Source organism: Vanellus vanellus, assembly GCF_965231255.1.
Source record: "Vanellus vanellus genome assembly, chromosome: 6".
Lineage (NCBI taxonomy): Eukaryota > Metazoa > Chordata > Aves > Charadriiformes > Charadriidae > Vanellus > Vanellus vanellus.
In genome coordinates, this window is record NC_138911.1 from 31,063,758 (window position 1) to 31,088,193 (window position 24,436).

Consider the following 24,436-nt stretch of genomic DNA (forward strand, 5'->3'; position numbering starts at 1 on the left):
ATGACCTCTCTCCCAGCACTAGACTGTATCTCAGTAGTTGTACCCAAAGAGCCTAATACTACATTTCAGGCACTATTAAGAGGGAGGAGACATAAGGTTCTGCAGTCTGCTGAAAAAGACTAACCACAGGTCTTCACAAACAGAGCATGGACTTGAAACAATCATGACATCCACAGTCCCCACTACCTGCGTCACAACATTTCCCTGAGGCTCATTCACTCAAGCATGAAACCTAGAAACCTCCTAAAATTAAGTCTGATTAATTCCAAGTTGTCAAACAACTTGGTATCTAACGGCACAAACTATACTACTATTTTTGACACTGATCTCAAACAGTAGTCCCTCAGAAATAAAAAAGAAAACTCAGGTCCAGTTTTAGTGCTTTATGTTTAACTTCATACCTGGTCTCCTCTTACTCACCATTACATGAAATAACGTATATAATCCCTTTGAATTTCATCTTGCTCTCCTTCAACGCACGTTTCCCTTGACACAGCTTTTCTTTCATGTACTCTTTCAACCATATTGAATGCAAGTTTAGAGAAATGTAGCTAGAATTAGAAATAACTGGGCTTGAGAGGCTTGTATAAGAGTGGATTTTTGTTATTACCCATGTTTTCTTTATCAAAGCCCAAACTTAGCCTACCTGCAAAACATAAAGACAAGTGAAAGAGATTGTGCCACAGAAATTAAACAAGACGATACTTTCATTTTTGAAGAAAGTACCTTTGAAGTTCTTGCCAAGTAATAGGTTAAAATAATTTAAGTAACAAACTTAGATGTTGTACCACGAATCTGACTAGTTTGCTGTGGAGATTATTCAATGCTATTGTCTAGAAAATAAAGTGGATTTCAACCATAAATCAAAGCATATGATGGCAAAAATCCTCCTCTATATAATTTTGTACATTTGTACATTGCACCTTGGGATTCTTACTAAGCAGGAAATGGTGCTGTGGTTTATTTGGTCCCCCCCAATGAATGGGCTGCTTGTTCTCATGATCTTCAGAACATTTTTGCTAGCAGACTTTAATCTGTCTACCCTTACCTCTTACCTTTTCAGAAGTTGGTTCTTAAAAAACATTTGCTTTAATAAGAATAAGCATAGAGAGCAACACCCTTAACACCCGGACTCTGTAAGCTGAACGGTGCCCAAAGCTACAACAAACCAGCAAGAAAGTGGTGACAGCCAGTAGCTTGTAACATAAAAAGGGGCAAGAACTACTGGCCATTTCTATGTAAAAGATTTCTTGGCTGTTTGCTTAGCTCTGTAATAAAACACTTTTTTTTTTTAATATATACCACACAGCACATTAGACCAACACCACTAAAACTTTCCCTTTCTAGACGTTAAGTATCTGACTTACAGTACAGTCAGTTCTTTGAGAAGCCACAAAATCAGAATCACTCAACTAATCAGTTTAAGACCATCTAAATATTAAATTCTTTACTTTAGATTTCTTTTACAAATTGAGGTAGACACTGCAGAAATTTGCATGTGAAATACTAGGACAAGTTTCAAGTAGAATATTTTTTTAAATATGAAAAAGTGCGCCACCATTACTAACTGGTACACTGATGATATGCACTACAGGGATAACTAGTATTGTTTACCAACTATTTACTAACTCTTCCCCTTTTCCACACTGACAGACACTGCTATAATGCTCTTGTAAAATGAACTGTGAAGCGTCAAAGCGCCTCCAAATAAAAATTGAATAATCTATGAGAAGTTACTTTATTTCCTTTTTTTAAATATACATATACAAGATATTTTATTTCAAAAGCACAAGAACATTATACAAGTTTCAAATTTACATTTTTGCAATTAAAGATACCAATATGTGCATTATCAAATAACTTCTTCTGTCAGCTTGGATGGAACAGAAATCAGTGGCATAAGCATCTTGCGATCACTAAGTACAGATTATACTCACAGTGAACAAAACTGCATAGTAATTTATGAAATGAAAGATGACCATGCTAGTCAGTGAATGGTATGGGAGCCCATTTGCTAAATTAGAATGTGCAAACGTACAGAAAGATGCAACCTTTCTCTCCCACCTCTTCAGCTACAAAGAGATTTCTAGAGCTTGAAACATGAGCTCACCTGCTCAGACCAGCTCCTGTCCTTATGTACTACAATTCAGACAGAAAACAAAATAAAGTGATCTCACTGCATATTTGATAACGGAATTTTTGTATCAGTGAAGTGCAAGGTAACTGAAAAGTTATGATAAATGAATAGGTAAATATCAGAGGGAAACAGTAAGTGAATACAGTCTTGGTATCAATAAGCCATACATTTGCTAGTTTTAATCCAATATTTCTGTTGGTAAGTAGTGTTTTGGTTTTCATGACAACTGTTCTTCTAAATTCAGTATGCATTTCAAACACATTTTAGAGAAGACTAACAGAATTAATGTTTGTCTTTAAAGAGTTTCATATTCAGGTTTAAAATCCAAAAGAATCAAAATAAGGAGTATGGTCTTAATTGCAAGAAACAGAATACCTGAAAAATATACCAAAACCAACTATTTATATCGCCAGGGAACAATTACAGCAAAAGTTATAAAAAAGTATTTGAAAACAGAACAATATTCGAGTTCATTGGTGTTCCATTTTTAGATGAGTTATGGTGCCGTTCAGTGCACTCATACATACTCTAAAAATTTTAAAAACTAGGAGAACAATGATATTTAATGCTAAATCATTATTTGTGATTCTACTATCTCTCATACAATCAGTAGCAAAAAAATAAATGAAATAATACAAAGACACACTCTCATACATTAATTTGAAAACCTCCCCTTGCAAGCCCTATTAAAATGACACAGAAGAATCCACATAGCAAAGGGGTAGGGAAATTTAGAGTACTGACAAAGAAATGCAATTTCCTGGGAAAGCATTTTTATCCATCACATTACAAATTCTCTCATGTATATTACGGTTGAAATTCAGAAAACAGAACAACAAACATTTAGAATTGAAGCACAATCACATATCATTGAGAGAGAGTTCAATCACAATGTGCTATTAACTACTGAAGGACAAAGAGACAAACTTAGCCACCTTTTTGTTTTTCCCTTCTTTTCTGCTCTAACTGGCACCAAACCACTGAACATGCCCCCCAAAACACACAGTTTCATTTATGCAGGCAGGGCTCCAAACAATAGCAACAGAGGATGAAGAGTGGAAAATTCCTCAAATACAAGCAAACTAACCTATTTCTGATTCTAAAACTTGCTGCTTTTGGGCCTTGGTCTTAGTCCAGTGATAGCTTTGAAGGTTTTCTACTTTACTGAAGTCTCTGGTTCTTGGATAACTTGCAGAGCTACACTACAACTACCTAACAGTATTTTCACATTTGGTTCTTGGGGAAAATCTCAGAAGAAAAACTGTAAAAGAAGTAAAACTAACCACAACCTAGCCAAACAGTGTAGCCCTAGACCTCTTAGGATATACAAGATTATGAGAGGACAAATTCATTAGATAAAGTGCAGTTCTGGCAATGCAAAAAGCACAGACTTTATTTTTTGATGCAACAAGCAAGATGGTAATTCCCCCATGCACTTTCTACCCCACGCTTCTCCTTTAAAGTCTTCATTAATGAAAATGCTTCATTAAATCCCAGCATATAGCTGAACGCAGGCTTTTTCTGTACAATTTAATGTTTGCTGTACCTGTTGCTACAGATTACTAAAGGCCTGGCACCACTTCCAATCCAATATGATGCCACAGATCTTGACCTATGTAAAAGCTTCAATAAGCTTGGGAAAAGAACCCAGGAAGAAAGTAAAGGAGGCTTTTCCATAGCAACACCATTTAGGTATATTCTCAAGGCATGGAAGAGAGAGAAACGTGGTATGTGCCCTGAAGCACAGCATTTGGAAAGCTGTCCTCATCAAAACATGTGAAACTATTACAACTTCTCAAAAAAGTGGAAATATTTCTGGACCTGAATGTTCAGTTATAATTACATAATGTGATTTTCCTCTTTTTTGGGGAAGAAAAAAAAAAAAAAAAGAGAGAAGAGCAAAACATATGACATGAGATTCTGTTTCAATGTGTCAGTAATACATCCAACCTCGAGAATCCATCAATTGTGTCTGAACTACAGAATCCACTTGACAGTAGATTATTTACTGCCACCATCCTTTCCTTTTCCAAAGCGCTGCCAAAGGTAAAAGTTTTCACTAAAAATCAAGAGACTCAGAGCAGTTGCCAGTTGAATCCAAAGAAGATCTGATTCGTTTCTTGGCTCCTGGCAATCTCCTCTATGATGCAGTGTTGCTGCCATAGCAGATGGAGTTTCCGGTAACGCTCACGACATAAGTGCAGGGGATTGCCTCGTCTTTACAGAATAAAAAAGGAGAATACCAATAAGCATATTAGAATAGCAACTGACAAGCTGTTCCAATAATATGCTAGCATTAACACTCTCAATGACAGCCAGAAGATATTAAATACTTGTATGAAGACCAATACCAACAAGTCCACTGGAAATGAAAAAAATTCTACATGCAACAAGCAATGACTGCAATTTCCAAGATGACATTTCAGCAATGGCAGTTGCACATTTCTGATGAAAAGCATACAAAGTATTCTTGGGAAAAGTAAGAAAATTTAACAATACTAAAAAAGTGTATTTTTCCATTATGAATAACCAATTTAGGACTGGAAACTGCCATCACAAATTTGCAGTTAAACAAGTTCACCAGGCCAAGTTCACAAGGCCATATTACAGTGCTGTACATGCTAGCAGGAAGAACGTGTTGTCTAATGGGTATAAGAAAGAAAAAGATACCAAAATGGAAATGTAGAAAGAAATAAAGTCAAACATTTACTTACTTCAGACCTGGATCTGTTTCTCCATATTCATCCAAGTAGGGAGCAGGATATAAGCAGCCCCTGGTTTTACCTTCAATGAGGACAACTTTGCATTCCCTGATTCTTAAGGAAAAAAACAGCTACATTTAAAATACAAGACAACTCCCAGCAGATTAACTTTTTGGTGAGCTATATTTTAGGTCAAAGGAAGGTTTCTTCATCTCAGACAAAACGAGTCAAGTGCTTTGACAATTCCCTTTACTTGTTTAACACATTAAATTCTGGCTAGGTACTTACTTGAGAAACATACAGACTCCAGCTCCACATTGAAGAGCATGAGAAGTACAGGCTCCCAGCTCCTCCCCATTCACCAGTTCCTGACAGCAAGTATTCTGGGAACACAGCATAGCCCCACAGAATAAACACAATACTGGATGTTTTTGTTCATCATCAGAAGACCGCGGACACCTAGAAGAAGTGTAACCAGAGCATTACTGCAGGAATTAAAACTTTAAAAAGAAACATTAGCTATCAGTAATGTTCCTTAAAAAAAAACACCACCACCACCACCAAGCCCACACCACAAACAAACAAAGACCTAAGACACACTATGTCATAATCATATTTCACATATCTGCTTCCTCTGGCTATGTATTTACATTTCTTGAAATATTTTATCTGCAAGATGTCTGCTTTGAGCAGGAAGTTGAAGTAGATGATCTGCTGAAGTCCCTTCTAGCCTGAATTATCCTATGATTCACTCTTCCTGGCATAAAACAGTGCCAACCTTCTGGGCTTGTTTCGTCCAGTGCAAAAATAATTTTCAGACTTGCGGCCAAACCAAACACTCATTGAACTGGTGAAAAATGACCAGCAGACCAAGCTATAATAATGGTATATGCTATCCTATCAAACACAAGTGACTTCAATTACTAAGCTGTTGTGTTTCAGATTTAAAATGAATGTGTGCTAGTATTGGCCAGTATCACCGTATCAGTGATCACCTTCACTTCTGCAAAATAATTTCTGTACATAGTTTTAAACACCAGTTACAGTAACTGCAAGAATACAAAAGTGGCCAAAAATGACAACACAACTAGGAAGACAACTAAATATGTCACATCTTACCTAAACTGAGATGCTTGGTTCAGAAGGCAGCTATAGTCTTCAGGAAGCTCTATTAAACTATTTCTTTTCCTAGGATACCTGGGTAAATGAAAAAGAACTATTATGAGAAAAATAAAGAACACAGCAAAGAAAAGAATGGATAGGTATAAATTCCTGCTAAGCCTTCAGTCCTTTCTGCAGACTTCTGCAGTTCTAGAGCAGTTCTTCAGTCCTAGAAGCCCAAGTGAGAAGCTCCACATGGGAGCTTCAGCATTTCCATATTCCAAAGTTGATGAAATTAAATTTCATATGTAACCTACATGTATGAATATACATCAAACTTCAGTTAGCTTTTGTTTTTTCCTAGACTAAAGCTAGATAGCTTTCTAACAATGTTGTACGTTCTCAGTGAAAAGTCCCTGGATGAGGAGTAATACACAACCACGTAAAGAGAAATGTACTTTTGGTAGTAGAGCAGGAGGAAGAAAATACAAGCACTCTAACCTGCCCACAACAAACACTTCATTCTTTGCACAGTTTTAAGTCAAAAACAGAAGAAAAAGCAACAATAATAACAAAACCAAACTTACCTTATTGCAACACTTTTCCCCTTTAAACAACTTAACACCACCGGGTCAGCACACCACCTATTTCAAACAAACAATTGCAGATGACAGTGTTTGATAACAATATACATTTAAGATCACTAAACTAAGTTAGTAAGCAATAAGCAAACAGAACAGAGATACAGCATCGATAACTCTAGCTGAAGCTTCACAAGGAGAAACAGCTATTCTTTAGAGTTTCACTTCACGAAAAGAATTTAAGTTTCTATACAAGAGAAAAACCTACATGAAAAACAACAATGCTTAAAATTAGCAACATGCACGTGAAAACACAGAGTTAACACAGAGTTAAAAAATGCAAGCAATCTTCAGACATATTCAAGTTCTCCAAGTGGTCTACAATACACAGCTCCTTTTGGAATATATCTGCTGAAAGTCACAGCATAAGAAATGCTAAGTACATTCTACTAGGAAAATATTTATTGTTTTATTAAATAACTGTCACCCAATGGTTATTTTACAATGCTTTATTGCATGTTGTATGCTTGTTTAGGATGGCCAAGTGTGTCTACCAAAACAATGGTAGATATTGGCAATTTACTAAACCAAGGAATTGGTATGTCTAAGATACCTTTTAAGTTATTTCTACAAAAAGGAGGAGGAGAGAGAAACATAGCAGATGGTCACTCCAGTATGCCTCATTTAACACATTTCTCAACAATCATGAAATTGAGTCTTCTGAAATAAGATTCTTTCAAAAAACATATGGGAACTTGCATGATGATTTGACAACTGTTACTATTGCATTAAATATGTAGCCTCCTACTCGAAACTTCTGTTTCTGACTGGGAGCGCTACGATGGATTTGTTAGCCCTGCCTCTGGGGATCATTTTCTAATGTTCACAACCATCTATCCTCTGTGTTCTCTTATAAGCACTGTTATGTCTTTGAGCAAACATGTAGGAACATGTAAAACAAACTTATTAAATAATTTACCTGTGAAAATGCTATTAATTTATAAGTAATTATATATACTACAAATGCAATTAATTAGAGTAAAATTGTATGTAGGGAATTGTTTAGGTCAGCTATATGGACTGTAAGTTGGACTCAACAGCTCAAAATTTCCCTAAATTGAAGGAATCTAGGCAACAAAACAGAACAGAGGGTAAAAAAAAAAAAAAAAAAGACCAAATCAAAAAACAACCAGGAAAAGCTAGTGGGAGCCAGAGATTTCTGCCAAGAACCAGGAATGATAATTAATGCAACCAAGTGCTCAAAAGGTCACATTAAATACATGGAGACATTCTGCAATGCAATATAACAGGATTATTCCGAGTCAGGGGGGAAGAGGGTGCCTGTTTATTTTAACTTGTGTTTTCAAATGGAGAATTTTATCAACTATTTCTTTACTGCTAGATTGCAATGTACTAATGCTCAAATTGTACCTTTTAAGCATTAAGCTATCTTCGACATTCCTCAGTATTTTGCAAATCCAGAGAATAGCACAAAGCCTACATAAATTTTCCATATTCTCATTTTATAGCTCGTGTAATCAGCACTTTTGCTGATAGACAGATTAAAAATAGGCCAGTGAACAGTAAGGGGTATACCATGCAAGCAAAGGTTTATGATAACTTCTTTCTGCATTGAATGATTGATGCATGGCCCTTAAGCTATAATTGTTTAATGTTTGAATTACCACAAAACACAGAACGTCTTATATTTTTGAAGTGTTTAAAGAGATTCAGTATACCTGTGTACATCACGCAAATGTTTAGAACTTAAGAAATTTGATCCTGAATTCCCATAGGCCCATCACAACAAAAAAACATGGCCTGTCCAGTCCCGATTAGTACCTTTGAAGCAGTGGATTTACTGTGTCCCAATATTCCTGGAAGAGCAAGAATAGATTGGTAGGCAGAGAGAGGTAACTACAAAGTGCCTTGAATTGCCCTTCTTCAGAAACTGCAAAAGAAAAAGAAAAGATGAGCAACTCAAAGTTTTTCAGCACTGCTGAACAATTCACTTAAAACTAGAAATCTCCTGATCCTTTTTTCACTGAATAAGATGTACGTTGCAGCTTCAACATAGCTCCTAGCTAGTACAATGAGGTGCAATTCCACTGACTTAACCAGGGCTACAATAATTTGCATTAACTGAGGATCTGCTTCATTTAACAAATTTGGCATATATTAAGTAATTTTTAAATCATGCATAAGTCACTGTAATAACAGAATTCCTTGCTTAAATTCCGTTTCACTGCAGAATACATAACACCTGCTAGTGCAGCAGATTTCTCTACTTACCACTTTCAAGCTTTTGTCTGTCCTTTTGGACTGCAAGGATATCCAATTTTGCTATGATCAAGTCATTACTAACACATTACATAAAGTTGGGTTAATTTAATAGTTTGCTGGGCGGTCATTTATTGGCTCTGCTACAGAAAATGGCACTGCTGATTCACCAGGAAGACTCCTCCCTATAGAATCAAACTTTCAGTAGCAGATCCCAAAGTGCAGAGATTTTGACTCATATACTCTAATCATATTCAAACTTAGTTCACAGTTTATATAACTCAATTTAAGATGCTATATTTTGTCTCAGTTGTTCATAGCAATTTGGGTCCTCCTTTCAAATAGTTGATGATTCCGTGTTTCACTGCATTTTGACAGACAACAAAATATTTATTTTTGGGTTTAGTATCTGTAGTGCATTAGGATCCTTCAAAAAAGAGATTTAAGTCCTATAACGTGCTTTATTTCTACTTGGCTCTGTTTTGCTGAATCCCTATGTCTTTAGCATTTACCAACATAAGCAACTGCACAACAAGGGGGTTTTGTTGGTTTGTTTCTTGTTTGTTTGTTTTAAATATACTCCAGCCTGTTTCTCAGGTGATATAATCTAAGCCCCGAGAATTATCTTTAAATCACAGAATCTTTGTAGCCAGAAATACTTATTATCAATACATCATTGATAAGTCACATATTTGCACATACACAAAGTAACTCTTTTCCATGCAAAGAAGGGTGAGAGAACTCAGCTTCTCATGCCTGCCCCTTCCTATACAAATTAGTATTTCCTTTTCTTTCCAAGTCTTACTTTAATGTATTGACTATCATTAAGTTATTGTGTACATTTAAAAATTCCATTCTTCCAAGAAAACAGTAAACAAAGTCAATATATAGATGCATTTGCTTTCTCATATTTACCTTGCAGTAGCTCCTCAGGTGGAGAAACTCCCAGCAAATAATGAAAAAATAAAGCAGCACAGCGAAGGTAAGGCATGATGCCTTTTTTAACACAATCCCACACAAGCCAGCCTGGAATATCCTGACTAAAGCAACTGCAATACACAAATGAGAAATAGCTGCAGTAGCTCACAGTGCAAATCCTTCAAGCACTTTCACATTTTGGTTAGCATTGGTAGAATGGCAGATGTGTAGAAGCAACACTGATGTACCCCAACTTCTGTGAAACACAGCCACCAGCACCTAACTTCTGATTTCCCCTTTGCCTAAGGAACGAGTACTGAATTTACATAGAACACTTACATCAAACCTTCAAATTATCACAACTTATATTTTTCAGAATTATAAAAGACAAATAGCCAATAGATAGCTGTCCACTTCTAGGTAACTCAAGATAACCTGATTTAAACTGTGCAATACAGCATCATGCATAGAGCAATTGATTTTTTTGAAACGATGAAAGTTTTTCATTCACTTGGTATTTTGAATGCAATTCAAACATGAGGAAAGAAACAACCAAACAAACATAAATACTCTTCAGGAACAACAAAGCCAACACAATTAAAATTAATACCTCATACTTCATTATGGAAGTCACAACAGTAACCCTCAGATTGTTTAAAATAAAGCTATAATAATCCCACTTTTGACAAAAAATACCAGACTGATACTCATCTCAGTAATTATTCTTGCAGTTCGTGCGATATGAGCATTTGGTCTAAATTACATAGTACATTTAACTTACTTACAGTGTCCCTGTTTTCTAAAAATTTTAAACTTGGTTAAATTCACATTTACATGAACAGGATGTTCACACAAATGTTGACCAGGACCTGCTGAGGAACAACCTGTAAAGCTGTATCATAACATCACAGGCTATTGTAAAATCGTTATGCAGATTGTGCTGTTTAAGCACAGATAGGTCAGAGTTAGAAAACGACAATGCATATGCAGAAATGAAAACACTAAAAAATTCAGAGCTGGGTTGCCTAAACTTTGGCATTTAATTCTGTACCTAAGCATCTCAATACCATGACCTGATTTTCCAAAAGGCACAGAACCTATGATTCGAAGCTCATGCCTCAGAAAAGTTACTCTTATTATTTAAGTAGCAAATTTTAATTATTTAGAAATTTAGACTTAAAACTCTTAGACAAGTGAGTAGCGTTGTCAATCCTTGAGAAACGTATCTTTGCAACTAGCCTCGGTGAAGAGAAATCAAAGCAAACTTGTAGCGGATACATCCATATTTTCTAGCTTATTTCACACACATACTGAAGTACTAAAGCGTCTTTAGCTACATTTATCAAACAAGCCTGGAAAGATGGTCACTAATGCTCAAACAAATAAGTAACTGTGTTTATCTTTACACCTTTCCCCCTCTTAGAGTCGAACCATTTCCTTCATTCTGGCTTCCAACTCTAATTGAGACATTAAAAAAAAAAAAAAAAAAAAAAACCACACAATCAAGGCAAAGAAAAAAGAGCTACTACAGTTAGAGGTTGTGTTTCCGTCCAGAATGGATATAGGTATCTTTTCATCCTTAGGCTAAGAATTTACTGTTGTCCACAAAAAGTAGCTCTTCTAACTAAAAGTGTTCTTTTCACAAGTTTCCTTTTTTTCAGTGTTCAGGAGTATGGGAAGCAAGCATTAGGCATTGTGCTAACTCCCCATACAAAATGGATAATTTTTTTCTTGTTTTCTGTGTTGTTCAGGTTAATTCCTGTGGATTGCCATCTTTCTAGGAAAATGCAATGCTGTAACTGAACTGCTACTTACCCACTGGTGTACTGGCAAACTTCTCTACAGAAAGACTGTGCAGACCGTGCCTCCTCGCTGTTGTCAGATGATCGAGCAGTAGGGGATTCTGCACACAAAAAGATGAATCCCACCATAAATGCACTTCATTTGTAACACACTTCACTTCTTACACATACTGAGCTTTTTTTTTTTTTTTTAAACTGCACTACAGAAATATTTCCACTTTGTTTTGCCTAATTATTTTCCATTTGCTCTTTTTAACCTAACAAATGTTCTAAAACTGCATGTTATAAAGAACAATCAGGATTACTGCCTCATTGCTTGTCCTCACATAAAAACTGCTTCATTCCCTTGAACTTCTGAAGTTGTTGTCCTACATACTACATATATTAAGCTACAAAATTTATTTATATATTTTTTAATTCCCACCATGCTGAAGAAAAAGGAAAGTAGTAGCTAGGAAGCCTGTGGGTTACAGACAGTTTTTAACCGTAGTATGAAATACAGAGAAAAGTTAAATTCTCTCCTATCAGTTTATAGGATTCCATATTTCGGCTCTGGGTATTTACTACGTTGAAGTGTAAAGAAAAGTTTATTTCCCAAATCCATACTAACTGTCACTGCACAGGTCAGAAAGCTGCTGCTGGGCTGAGCTTTGCTTCTCCTACAAGGACTGAAGAGGGGAAGATACCACTCTGGAATAACTGACTTGATCAAGTACCGATATATTGGACGTGGTCTCGGGCAACCTGGTCTAGTGGGAGGTGTCCCCGTCCATGGCAGGGGGGTTGGAACTTGATGATCTTCAAGGTCCTTTCCAACCTAAACCATTCTATGATATCAATAACTATTTTGTTTTCTTAGGCAAAGCACACAGAAGTGATATGTGACAAATGATCTGAAAGTGATGTAGTGCTATTATTACTATCTAGCACTAAGTGTCATTTATTATGAGGAAGTTTATACCTGGAAGACACTAACGGTGTCCATCCATTATTTAGAAATATTGAAATATTTAGAAATACATTAAGAAATTGTGTAAAAACAGCAGAATAATCCAAACCAAATACACCTCTACCTGTTGCTGAAGAGACGACAATCTGCATTATGTGTGCCAGTGTTGTCAGATGGAAGAGGTAGAGGTGGTTATAGGCTGAACTAATTGATGAAGGTTGCAAGTCTACAGCATCCTCCCAGTATAAAGATGGAAATGATAAAACAACTCCCACCTAAAGTGAAAGGAAAGGAGCAAATATTAAAGTAACAGAAATTTGGCAATAGCTACATGGTTAACAGAAATTATATTCTCACTATACATTTATATTTAATTTCTGTAGTCAATTTAAATATGTTCATTTATCTTGCTAGTTTTAATTCAAAAGTGTTGCAAAATCTCACTGGAAAATATTAACCATTTGTGCCCCCCTAGCATGTAGGAAACTCAGTCCCATTGTAATTGCCAGTTTAGAGATATACCAAGAAAGCTTGTCCAATTCCTAGGAAAGCTTAATTTCTGTTTTTTTGACATAAGACAAAGCACACTGAAAAAAGTGAGAAGAGAGACCAAGCATTAGTTAGAAACACAACCAGGGCAAAACAAGTTTTATTTTGGTGGATTTGGATTTTTGGTTGTTTTGGGGGATTATTTTTGGGGGGAGGGGGATTTTTGGGGGGGAAGGGGTGGAGGCGTTGGTTTGTTTTGTTTTCGTTGGGTTTTTTGTTGTGTAGTTTTGTGGTAGAAGGAACTATAATACAGATTTGTATTACGAACAGAAAGAAGAGGCTAAGAAGAGTAAAGAAGGTAATAAGAGTGAATGTGAAGGCTCAGAAGGTATGAGACCTATTGAGAAGGGAAAGTGAGGGAAACAAGCTGAGTGTATAATTTCTCAGGGTTTTTTGGAGGTTTGATAGCAATGGAGGTAGTAAAAAGATGACTGAGACTGAAAGCACAAAATTTAATAGAAGTGAGACAGCAAAGACTTGAAAGCTAGAAGAACAGCAGAAGGAAAAGTAAACACTTATATAGCAGCCATATGTATTTGTATGCAGTGCTCATGTATAATCATTTGACTCACAGAAGTGAACAGATAATGCAGGACTATCTACAGGGTAAAGTACACAGAAATCCATGCTTAACTCCCCCCGACCCCATTAATATGAAGAATAAAATGAACCTGCTTACCAAGACGTGGAACATATCTACTTCTAAGAGAGATGGAGTATCCTCCACTTTAAAGTTTGGTAGAAGAACTACAAAATAAAGGTATCAATTATACATTCAATATTTTTTTTTTGATTGAACTGCAATTTCAGGATCTGATTTTAGAGCCTCTATAATTTCTGTGCTTTCATAAAAAAAAAAAGTCCAAGTCTCTGAACTAAGGAAATATCTATTTAATTAACTGCTTACCACTTATGTAATCGATTGTTCATCTGTTTAGCTATTTCCACATGCCCAATCAGCTCACAATTTTAATAATATCTTCAAAATTCCAAGATAAAAATGTTTGATTTATTTCTCCAGCTCTAATAAAGCAGACAGTGTCAAGGCTGAAATCCACAAGTGTACTTAGGCACTGCAGCACTAGATGCCTCACAACCTAGCCTGATACAAAAGCCTGTACCACACTTAAGAATCCTATTGAATAGAAGGCAAGTCAAAGAGTGAGATTCACAAAGGCCACCATGCTAACCTAATCAGTAAGAAACATGGAGGACAGTTATGTGTCTCAAACTAGCTATTCCTGAGACCAAAATATCTTAAACCAGGCTGCAAGCCGCCTTCTGAAAGTACTAAAAAGATCAAGTCTCACAACTAAGAGAGGAATACCTGTTTTATGACTTTATCCACCTGCTTAGCACAGAATTTGAGTAATTTTGAACACTGCCAGAAACAGATTGTTAACCATCTGTAAATATTCCAGATCTGAGTATCTCCAGGCCTACATAATCTGGGATAGAGGATTTTTTGGGGACTTCAGTGATGTGGGGCTGGGTTAATAAAATTATTGATTACTTAGTTCAATCAATACTCTATGATTTCAAGCAACATTAGAGAAATTGAGGTTAGCGCTGTTTTCAGTAGTCTAACTTTTGCTTCTATGCCCTATTGATGTGTGTGCCATTTTGCAGTAGAAACTTCTGCAACACAAAAGGTAGTACAGAAAAGGAATACAATACCTCCTAGAAGACGAACCAGATGTTTCTGAATCAGGACCTGTGGTGATGTTGTTCTCTGAGCAGCTGCAAACTGCACTAATGCTTTAAGGCCACTGTGCTAGAGCGCAAGAGGAAATGGTTGGACAGGAAAAAGGGAATGATATAATAGTGAAATAAAGCTGTAAAAACATCTCCACTTCTGCAAACAGAAAACACTTCAATAAGTGAATTTAATACAAACTTCCATGTATAAGTAGAAACATGATTCATCCAGAATGCTCTTTATGTTATCAGTCTAACGTTTTGAGAGCTATCTCTCCGCAGAGGGATAACATCTTGCTAACAACTTGATGTTAGCAGTTTCAATAGTAAGTTTTTTATATATGTGTGTATTATGTATGTATATAAACTTTTTTGTTTAAAATGTATTGCATATCTTACTTGCCCGTACCTGTCTATTTTGTAGAGATCCAAATAAAGGCTTGCTCTCCGTTTCCAAGAGGTTTTCTTAAAATCAAACACAGAAAAACTTAAGTTGCTTTGTTCTACAGGAACTAACATAACATTTCTGTTAGAATACACTTAATCCAAGAATAATTTATTCTTAGTATATGTACTTCTTTTTAAAGCTCAACTTTATTCTGATAAGAGAATACTCTTGAAAAAAATCTAGCTTAAATTGTACTGAATGTTTCCCAGATAAACAGCTGTAACAAGCTTTTTAAAGACATTTGGTTCTCAGATCTTGCTAACTAGGGATTTATAGGAACACTGTTTCACATGAATGATAAGACATTCTATGGATTTAGTTGTATTTTCAGTTACCCTTATACAATGCTCAAGAACATCAAGGTATGTTTACAGGGATGCTATACAGACATCTTACCCTCAGATCTGCACTATAGTTTAACAAACATATTTTGAAAACAAAATTCCCAAGCTAGAATAAGGGGATAATAAAGACAAAATAAGCTAGTAAAAATAACAAACAAAATTAACTCAATTGAGTAAAAAGGTATCAATTGAAATGTTTGTGCTTTAGTCACTTTTCCGAGATGAGTAAGTACAATTCAAAATCTTGGATTTTTTTTTTCCCCATTAGGGGTTTTTTGGTTGGGAAGTTTTTGATTGTGTTTTGGGTTTTTTTGGTTTGGTTTGTGGGGTGTTTTTAAACCAACTCTAAGAAAAATGAAAGTGTTTTAACAATTAGCACTTCCACACCTCTGTTTAAAACACAACATGTGGAGTTGCAGTTGCTGAGGAAACATCGGAAAAATCAGATTTGTATTTTTAAGTGTCTGGCTTTAGGCAATAAAAGCCATTCACATCCTTCAGGTCAATGATGCTTTGAACCTCTTCTAGAGACTCCACTAATACAAGTGGCTATGGTTTCTTGTCTAGGCCGCTTGGCTACATGCCTGTTAAATGGTTTTAATAATGCACCCTATGGCTAGATTCAAAACCAGCATACTAGAAGCTATGTAGCAGTTTTGCTTTACAACACAAAAATGAATAATCCAAGGAAGTGGTGTGGCCTAGGATAGGTCAGACTGTCATAGCGGTTCCTCTGGTTTTAAAATCTTGGCCTGGTAAAGCATCTGAATTTTCTAATTCTTACACATGCCTTCAATATCATAACTGTGTTATTGCATTTATACACTTGTTAGCAATCTCATCCCTGACAGCACCAAGGTAGGTTTTACATATTGAATGAAAACAATTTGCACAGCATTAAATGCATTAATGTTAATAGAGCTGGGTGGCTTCCAGTCCTCTCCTGACCCATTTGAAAACTCTGATAAAATCCAACACTAAAAAGATGCAATGAGTTCTTGTGACTATTCCTGCCTTATCAGAATGTTTCCAATTCTCCTACAAACCTTTTGAACACTTGACACTCCAGTTGGGTCAAATCCACTATAGATTTAAGGTAGACTACGCTTATAACTCAACAGCTTCATCAATAAAAAATGGCATACTTGGCAAATCATATTTATGGAGATGTACAATTACATTCTCAATTCCATCAGCATGCATTTCAGACTTATCTCTTGCCTCTCTCCCTGCCTGGAAGCCTTTACAAATTTATCTACAGCTTCATGTTTACTACACAAACTTCTTTGTATATATAGTACAGAAATGGTATGAGACTGAGAGCTAAACAGGTACACTAGCCCAAAAAATGCAATCATTTTTACGGTAATTACTTTGCCTTCAAAAAGACATTCATGCTAGACAATATTTGGGTTTTGTTTTTTTCTACCAGGTATCTGCTTAGCAATTTCATTATACAGAAGACCATACCACTTCTACAAATTCCATGAGAATTTTTCAAGAATAAGAATTAATGAGAGTACTATTTCACAGCTGTTAGACATTCAGATGTGTAGAAGTTTGCCTGCAGGTCAGTGATCTCTGGCAGCCTGAAGATATTCATTGAACATGCTTAACGTTACAATTAGTAACATGCAACACGATCACTCCCTGTTCTCCCAGACTAAACTCAGTGTTGCCATTCCATACTATATTTTATAAACTATCATCTAAGAAAAACATCTTATTGATTATATTAGATTATAGATTATCATTCTATTATTATATATATGGTTACATATAATACACATTGTTATACTATTACATATTGCTTATTTATGTATAAGTATTATTATTTATACAATCAGAATTTATAAAATTATACAATCAAACAACTGTAAGATTTTCAAGTCATAAGAAGGAATAAACCCAAACTATGCTTTACCTATACACTGGATGGTAAAAGCACATGTGCTCCAGGTCATCATAGGAATCCTGTAATCAGCTTCATTTGGAGCAACTTTTAGCCCAACTCTATAAATGGTGGTGGCAAAGAGAATAAGCATCTCCTTGATACTGCTGGAGTACTTGGCTCTGCAAAAGCAAGCCAAGATAATTTCAGTCTGAACTATTAATAGTGCTTATTACTTACTGGTCAATCACTAACAAAGTCTAAGTTACTTATGAAAGAATTCTTGAATACAAAGGCCCTTTGTCTGCATGGAAGAGAAAAAAAAATTCTAGTTTCCAGTAGTAAACAAGTGCCTTGACATAACAGGCTCCACAAATTGAGATATTAAGAGCTGCCAGGCTGGAAGGAGTCTATTTCTGTATACTGTATTATAATTTGCATTCAAAAAATGCAAATATTTAAATCAAAGTAAAATACAATGAAAAAAAAACGTGAGTAATCAAGTGTAATTATAAGTGCCGAAGTGAAAATATATCTCATCTCATAAGGCACTAAAAAAGGAAAGGCAGACATTTCAAATGCCTTTTTAGCATTTAAGGTCCTCTCAACTGACATTGGGTTTGTTTACATTTATACAGTTATATGCAGAAAAGTGCCTATGCAAAAACTGGTACAGTTTTAATGGTTTGTGTTTTTTCAAAGTCTTACACAGAACTTCATAACAGAAATTTATGACATTCATATTACTTCTCCCAATCTCTACAGCCAAAACAATTGTATCACAAAGTCTGGGGATTAGCCAGGCTCTTACTTAAATATAACACTGTTTAAGTGCAAATTATAGAATCTTTCCCACAGAGCTGAGTTATCAAGAAAGAATTTTGATTCAGCTATGATGTCAGTCACAAGTAGCAGAAGTAGAGTACTTATACAGCATGATCTAAAAAGAAGACAGACAGCTAAGTACCCCTTAAGAGTATCTATCCATTCATTCCGTTTTAGTGGGAGAGTGCTTTTGCCCACTGGAATAGAAACAAACCTATTCCTTTGAGTAATCTATTATCATTATTGCACCCAAACCCAAGTGAAATCTATCCCTGAAACAGACATATAGCTTTGTACCAAGAACATAAGTAGTACCAGACTGGATTTGACCAAGACGTCCATCTAGCTCTGTATAGGTCTGATATTCAGTGAATGCTTAAGGAAAAGTATAAGTACGCTGATATTCAGACCAAACCAATCGCATGCCTTTCCTTCAATATAGATCCTGAAGTATGCCTAGATTATTTTAGGGAGAATTAACATAATGCAGAGAGCACTTCCAGTAACACTTACGAGGACTGAACGCCAAAACTAAGGATAGAGTGGAATTCCAAAGCAGAGGTCCCCTTGTTGGCGAAAGCTGGAAGATTTTGTTTCTCTCCTTCCACAAAGAAAAGAAAACCAAAAAAAATAGATCCACATTAAAAAACAAAGAAGTTAGACTGCTGTAAAAACTGTAACAACAGAAGTGAGACTTCTTTTTATTTTAAACTGGTTTGAAAAATAATTGTAAACAGACCTCACCAGCCAGACTTTCTTCTAAGTAACAGACTTTCCTCCTTAAGTAACATTTTCTTGTATTTCCAGAAATATTAGAAATAAAAGTAGTGCTTTGCGGGTGAAGAAAAAGAGCTTTCCTGTATTGTAAGAGTGCAAGGAGTATGTTGATTCTCTGTACCTTCTGTTTTCTAAACACTCATACATATTTTTATTTTGGCCCTTTTAATTTAATTTTTCTCTTTTTTACTACATCACAGTCAATACAAATGTTTAATTAACTCCTGAGTGTTAGTTGGTGGCTATTCTCTCCAAGTGCACGTAATTTTCTTCTACAGGGAAGTGGAAAGAACTTAACAGAAACCTGAAAATTGGTGAGGGCACTGTGAAATCAAGACATAGCTCAGAAAGGGCCATGACTTTATCCCCAGCTTTATTTGATACTCTCTTGATTGATAGCAAAATGTATTCTTTATTTGAAGTTTTCTGTCAGTATTTGTTAAAACATGTACCGGCATATTAGATATTAGCACATTAGCTTCATAATTGTGATAACTAACCTTTAGCATTTTTCAGACTGTAGCCCGATATCCTGACTATGATAATCTCCAGCCACCTAGCCAGGGAAAGAATTTGAGCTACTGCTTCTGCATCCTCACTGAAAACAGAAATACAAAGCAGGTTTTACTTTAACACTCCAGGAATCACCGCAGCTTTAAAAGCAGAGGACACATTTAGATCAAAATACATTAACTCAGTATTTGCACAGTTTTGCTGGCTTTGTAAATTTTGAGCAAACAGTACAAACTGAAGTGTGAGACTAAATACTAGATCTAGGTACTTTCTCATCTGATATCAGCTCAAAAAAAATAGGCAATCCAAAAATGCTTTTAAAAAAAATTGACTGCCAAAAGCAGTATATTTGGCTGAATAGTCAATAAGGAGTTACACAGTCTTTTATACAGATTAGGAAGGTCAGCCTAAATGTTCCTTCCAAAAATTTGAAAAGTCAACCCACCCCAAAGTAATTTTTACTTTTTTTTTTTTTTTTTTTTTTTTTTAAAATCAAAGGCTATGCAATCTGGTAACTCACCTGTTTATTTTTTGAGCCTGCAATGGAACTATAGGAATCACGGTATTGCACAGAGATTTGCAAAGTGGACAAAGATACTCTCCATTCTCCAAGTCAAATATCTGTTCAACATGCAGACGTTGTCGAAAGTTCAGCTGCATAGCTTCAAAGTACCTACGACATTGAAAAGGAAATTACTAGAAAGTGGAAAGGCGCAAATGTGACATGAAAACAAGTGTTCAAGTAATTAAAAGTGTTATTATCTAGCAAGTACCTATCCAAGCCAACAAACAACACTTTTCCTTAGATTTATAACTCTTTCGTGTGCTTGGACGTGAAAATAAAATAAAACCTTTGTGCACATGCATGAACTCACGCAAAAACGCATGGTATACCACTCATGCAAAAATGACAGCAACTTTTCCTTGCTTTGAAGATCCTTTTAAATTTCATTAACATTTTTACAGACAGGCAGCCCTTAAATTTTCTCCTCTTCTCTCATGTTGTCTTCAAAACCACGAAACACTATATCTAATATCTCTCATATGCAACTCATTACAGTAAGTTTGAAACAGGGATTGTACATATTTTTATTTCAGTTTAGGAAAAACTACCAGTAACATAACATGAATGAATAATCAGCTATTCATGGTAATGACTGAGCCTTGTGACTAGACAATGAAACCATAGCCTTTTAACAGGAAGAAAGGATAATTTATATTACAGTATTGGACTTGAGCTATTTTAAACTCAAAAAGAAACCAAGAAGTAACTATCATCTTTCACAGGTTTCATTATAATTTTGCCCCCTCGGAGGATGCAGCAAGCCTTCAGATTTCATTGATGTCTCAGTGGTATTATTAGGAACAAAAAGAACCAACATTCAAGTCTTCTTCCCTTGGCACAAGCAACTAAATTCAGTACTAATGTTCAGACTGGGTACGTAGGATCTTCAAGACAGATATGAAATTATCCAACTTCCCCACTACAGTAATAACTAGATTTTTTTATTTTTTTTCTTTTAAGCTTTAAAGGTTTAAATCATACATCTTAAGGGAAAAAAGAAAATCCCATTTACGTAATAAGAGAAAGTCTGTGTGCGGGGGCATCTGCAGAAGTTCTAATGATCACAGAATATTTAGGAAAGTATTCTGTTAGAATCAACAAAAAAAAATTAAATGTATTTTCCTGCATTCAAACAACTATGTGCAAGCAACTTCTCTTCCTCATACATGGCAACTACGAAGATATTCCGTTCATTTGAACTCATACCATTTTAGAGAGTATTCTGCAGTATTTTTAGGCTGCACAGATACTCTAGAAAGGTGTGGCAGGCAGAGTTTGGAGGAATATTAGTAAGTTAGAATATCTGTTATGTAATAAATAAAAGACTATACTCAAACCTTCTGTGCCATCCCGTATGAGAAGAGCCTGTTGTCCATTTTACTCCCATTTACCCATACAGCAAGTCATCTTTTCTTAAAAAGAGCAAGGGAACTGAGCTCCAATGTTGCACTACTTAGATCTACGCAGATGTAGATGGATCTGCCAAGAGCAGATGTATTACACTCAAGGAACATACTTCTGTATCATTTTAAGTGTGTGCGCCTATTTATTCTGTACTGATGTTTTATTGTAAAAAGCAATTAATATATATACACACATATAGAAAAGTAAATGATAAGACTAGAAGTTTAGTCAGGTTTTTTAAAGTAAAACGGCACAAGTACAAACAACAAACCTCAAGAGATTGTTTATATCATACAACAATATAAAATAGTTTGCAATTACATGACCCAATTCTCTTTACCTGTTGATAATACTTCAGTATGATTATTTCTATTATTATTTCACACTATTTATCTTGCTCTCTGTAATCCTAAAAATGTAGCTGCAACCAGGGTGACTATATTCTGCAAGCTAAGTAACTTGGTCTTCTAATATTTCAGGTTGCATTCTAATCCAACACACTCGGTAGACAATTGTGGGCTCCCCAAACAGTAGAAATTTAGTAAAGTTTTTAAGCACTGTAGCAATTCTTTCCTCTTACTTTTTATTATAGGTTTGTTCACCAATAGGGTAGGGTTGGGGAAGAAACATCGGTAGATTTAATCATTCATATTCTATTCTAAATGGCAGCTTCCCATCTAAAGACTCACTGGAATAAGTCAGCTCCATCCTTTAAGTACTGACCTGGTGACAGACTTTCAGAGTCAAAGTACGGTTGCTATAGAATACTCACCTGTAAGTTTCCTACTGGTTCTCATTGGCTCACTAAAAATAAACCTAGTAGATATGGTTTCATATTCTTGATCAACTTTACCCCATTGGTTTTATGTGCATAAGTTATCAACTCCTTAGAGATTCTTCTTTGGGTCACAGAAGGCACTAAAAACTTTTGATGACTTTCTTCATCGGGTCAGAACTTCTCTTGTGTCATATTTCATTTTTATATGGGTACAAATAGTTTTGACTCCTTAGTTAAATATCCACTTACTGTACTGTGTTTTCAGGGCGCACTCACTTAGATGTTTTGGAAAATAGATTAATTAAAAAAAAAAACCACATTAAAAGGCTGCAAAGACACATCCTTACTTCTGCCAGCAGGCTGCATGCATCACATGACCACAGCTTCCCGTGTGGGTCCCACAAGGTAAGTCAGGGTGCATGAAGAGAGGGTCTAACGTCTCTAGAAAGACACAGCAGAAAGAAATTACTGCAAGATAAAAAACATAGCTTCCCACCAGTGTAACAGAAATTAACAACAGTACACACAGAACACAAGCCTTTGGATTTTCAGTTCACAGACTCACATTAAAATCCCATTTGGCCTGTTTTCCAGACCAATACTCCAGCAAAGCAATCACAAGACAGAGACCACTTAAACTACTGAAGGCTTTTGACTAATTATGAAGAAAAAGATGACAAAATCTAAAAGCAATAGTAAATTGGTTAAAAAAGAAAATAACAGAAAAGGGTTCTTCAGTACTGGAATAGCTAAATAGTACTCAGCTAAGCATCAGCAGTCCTCCAAACCTCATCTGGTAGACTATTTATGATTTTGAACAGATACCCCTGAATTGGACAAAATGAAAAAGAAAAGAAAAAGGAAAAAACAAAACAAATAATACCACAGAAAACCCTCAACCAAAAAAAAAAAAAAAAAAACAAACAAACCACCCCACAAAACACCCTCAGACCCTAGCACCCAAGTTGCACTGAAAGTATAATTCTATTTGACAACAGCTGAAGGTGCTCTAAATGAAATGGAGCTTGAAATAGGAAAGTCATCTTTGGTATAACACTAATTTGCCACTGTCTGCACTTCTGCTGTGGGAACAACCGTTTTTGCACTTATTTAGATCTTCAAAGAAAAAAAAGCTCTGGCCTACCTACAATCCTTCTTCTAATGGATGAGCTGCAGAGGACCATGCAGCAGAGAGTAAGTGCTATAAACAATATTCAGAAGTGGCTTTAGGAAAAGGAACATCATTCCCTTCTTTTTTCAATTATTTCAATAGCCCAACATTTCACTGAAGAAAGCTTACCAGTATGTTGGGCCACAAGAGCATAGGATTTCATTTCTATTTCAGAGTACCACAGAAGAGAGCAAAACAAATGGATGCAATTAGTACATGGCCTAGATAAAAATTTTATACAGCTGGCTCAAAATTCTCATTATCAGTAGTTCGCTGTTAAAAAGAAAAACGGATCAAACAGGATTCTGTAGGAGTCTGTCCTGTGTCTAGGACTATTCAGTATTTGTTAGTAACGTAGAGGAGGAAACGCAAAACATCTTAGTAAGTGGAATAACTCAGTAAAGGTTTGCAAGTACAATAGAGAATAGCATAATACCCTGGAGAAATAAGAAACAGTGCTGAACTTCCCTTTGCTTTAGAATTCTATCTGATAACATTCAAGAGCGTACTTCTAAATTAAGCAAGAATAATGAACTGCCCAAACACAGAATTTAAAGCTATTTGCTAGACAGTAGTGTCATTAAAAAAAAATAGGGTTCATTTTGCTTTATGAGCTGACCACAAATCAACAATAACCTGCTATAAAATAGAAAAAAAAATATTTAAAAATAAGTAGGAATTTAAACTACAAGTTGTAACATCCTTGCTATGCAAAGGCAACAAACTAGAAAACAACTTGAGAGCACTTACAGACCTCCAATTTTATGGTCTTTCAATGTTGCATACTTATTCCTTATATATTAGTTAGCTTGAATAAGCAGGATTTGAAAAAATGATTGACTCAGCTTCACAATAAGATGTGGGCAAATACATAGAGAATGTACATTGATTAATAAATAGTTAATAGATAACAGCTATTTAAATTTTATCTGTTAAAACATATATAATTCAATTTACAGGGAACTTCAACTTTTAATTATTATTTAATATTGTAGTGTGCTTG

At 35.5% G+C, this 24,436-nt stretch overlaps 1 protein-coding gene across 1 annotated transcript in view; it reads right to left on the bottom strand.

Moving 5' to 3' along the window:
* Positions 1-1,753: 1,753 nt before the first annotated feature.
* The window catches only part of UBR1 (ubiquitin protein ligase E3 component n-recognin 1), a 72,359-nt gene continuing 49,676 nt past the window's right edge, over positions 1,754-24,436 (bottom strand). The window contains 17 exon segments of the mRNA XM_082484978.1: positions 1,754-4,354; positions 4,852-4,953; positions 5,128-5,298; positions 5,959-6,036; positions 6,528-6,584; positions 8,364-8,472; positions 9,717-9,850; positions 11,535-11,622; positions 12,595-12,745; positions 13,699-13,766; positions 14,697-14,793; positions 15,127-15,182; positions 17,434-17,582; positions 18,739-18,826; positions 19,503-19,600; positions 20,036-20,188; positions 22,610-22,703. Coding sequence (XP_082341104.1) covers positions 4,213-4,354; positions 4,852-4,953; positions 5,128-5,298; positions 5,959-6,036; positions 6,528-6,584; positions 8,364-8,472; positions 9,717-9,850; positions 11,535-11,622; positions 12,595-12,745; positions 13,699-13,766; positions 14,697-14,793; positions 15,127-15,182; positions 17,434-17,582; positions 18,739-18,826; positions 19,503-19,600; positions 20,036-20,188; positions 22,610-22,703 — 1,835 coding nt within the window. The 3' untranslated portion in view covers positions 1,754-4,212.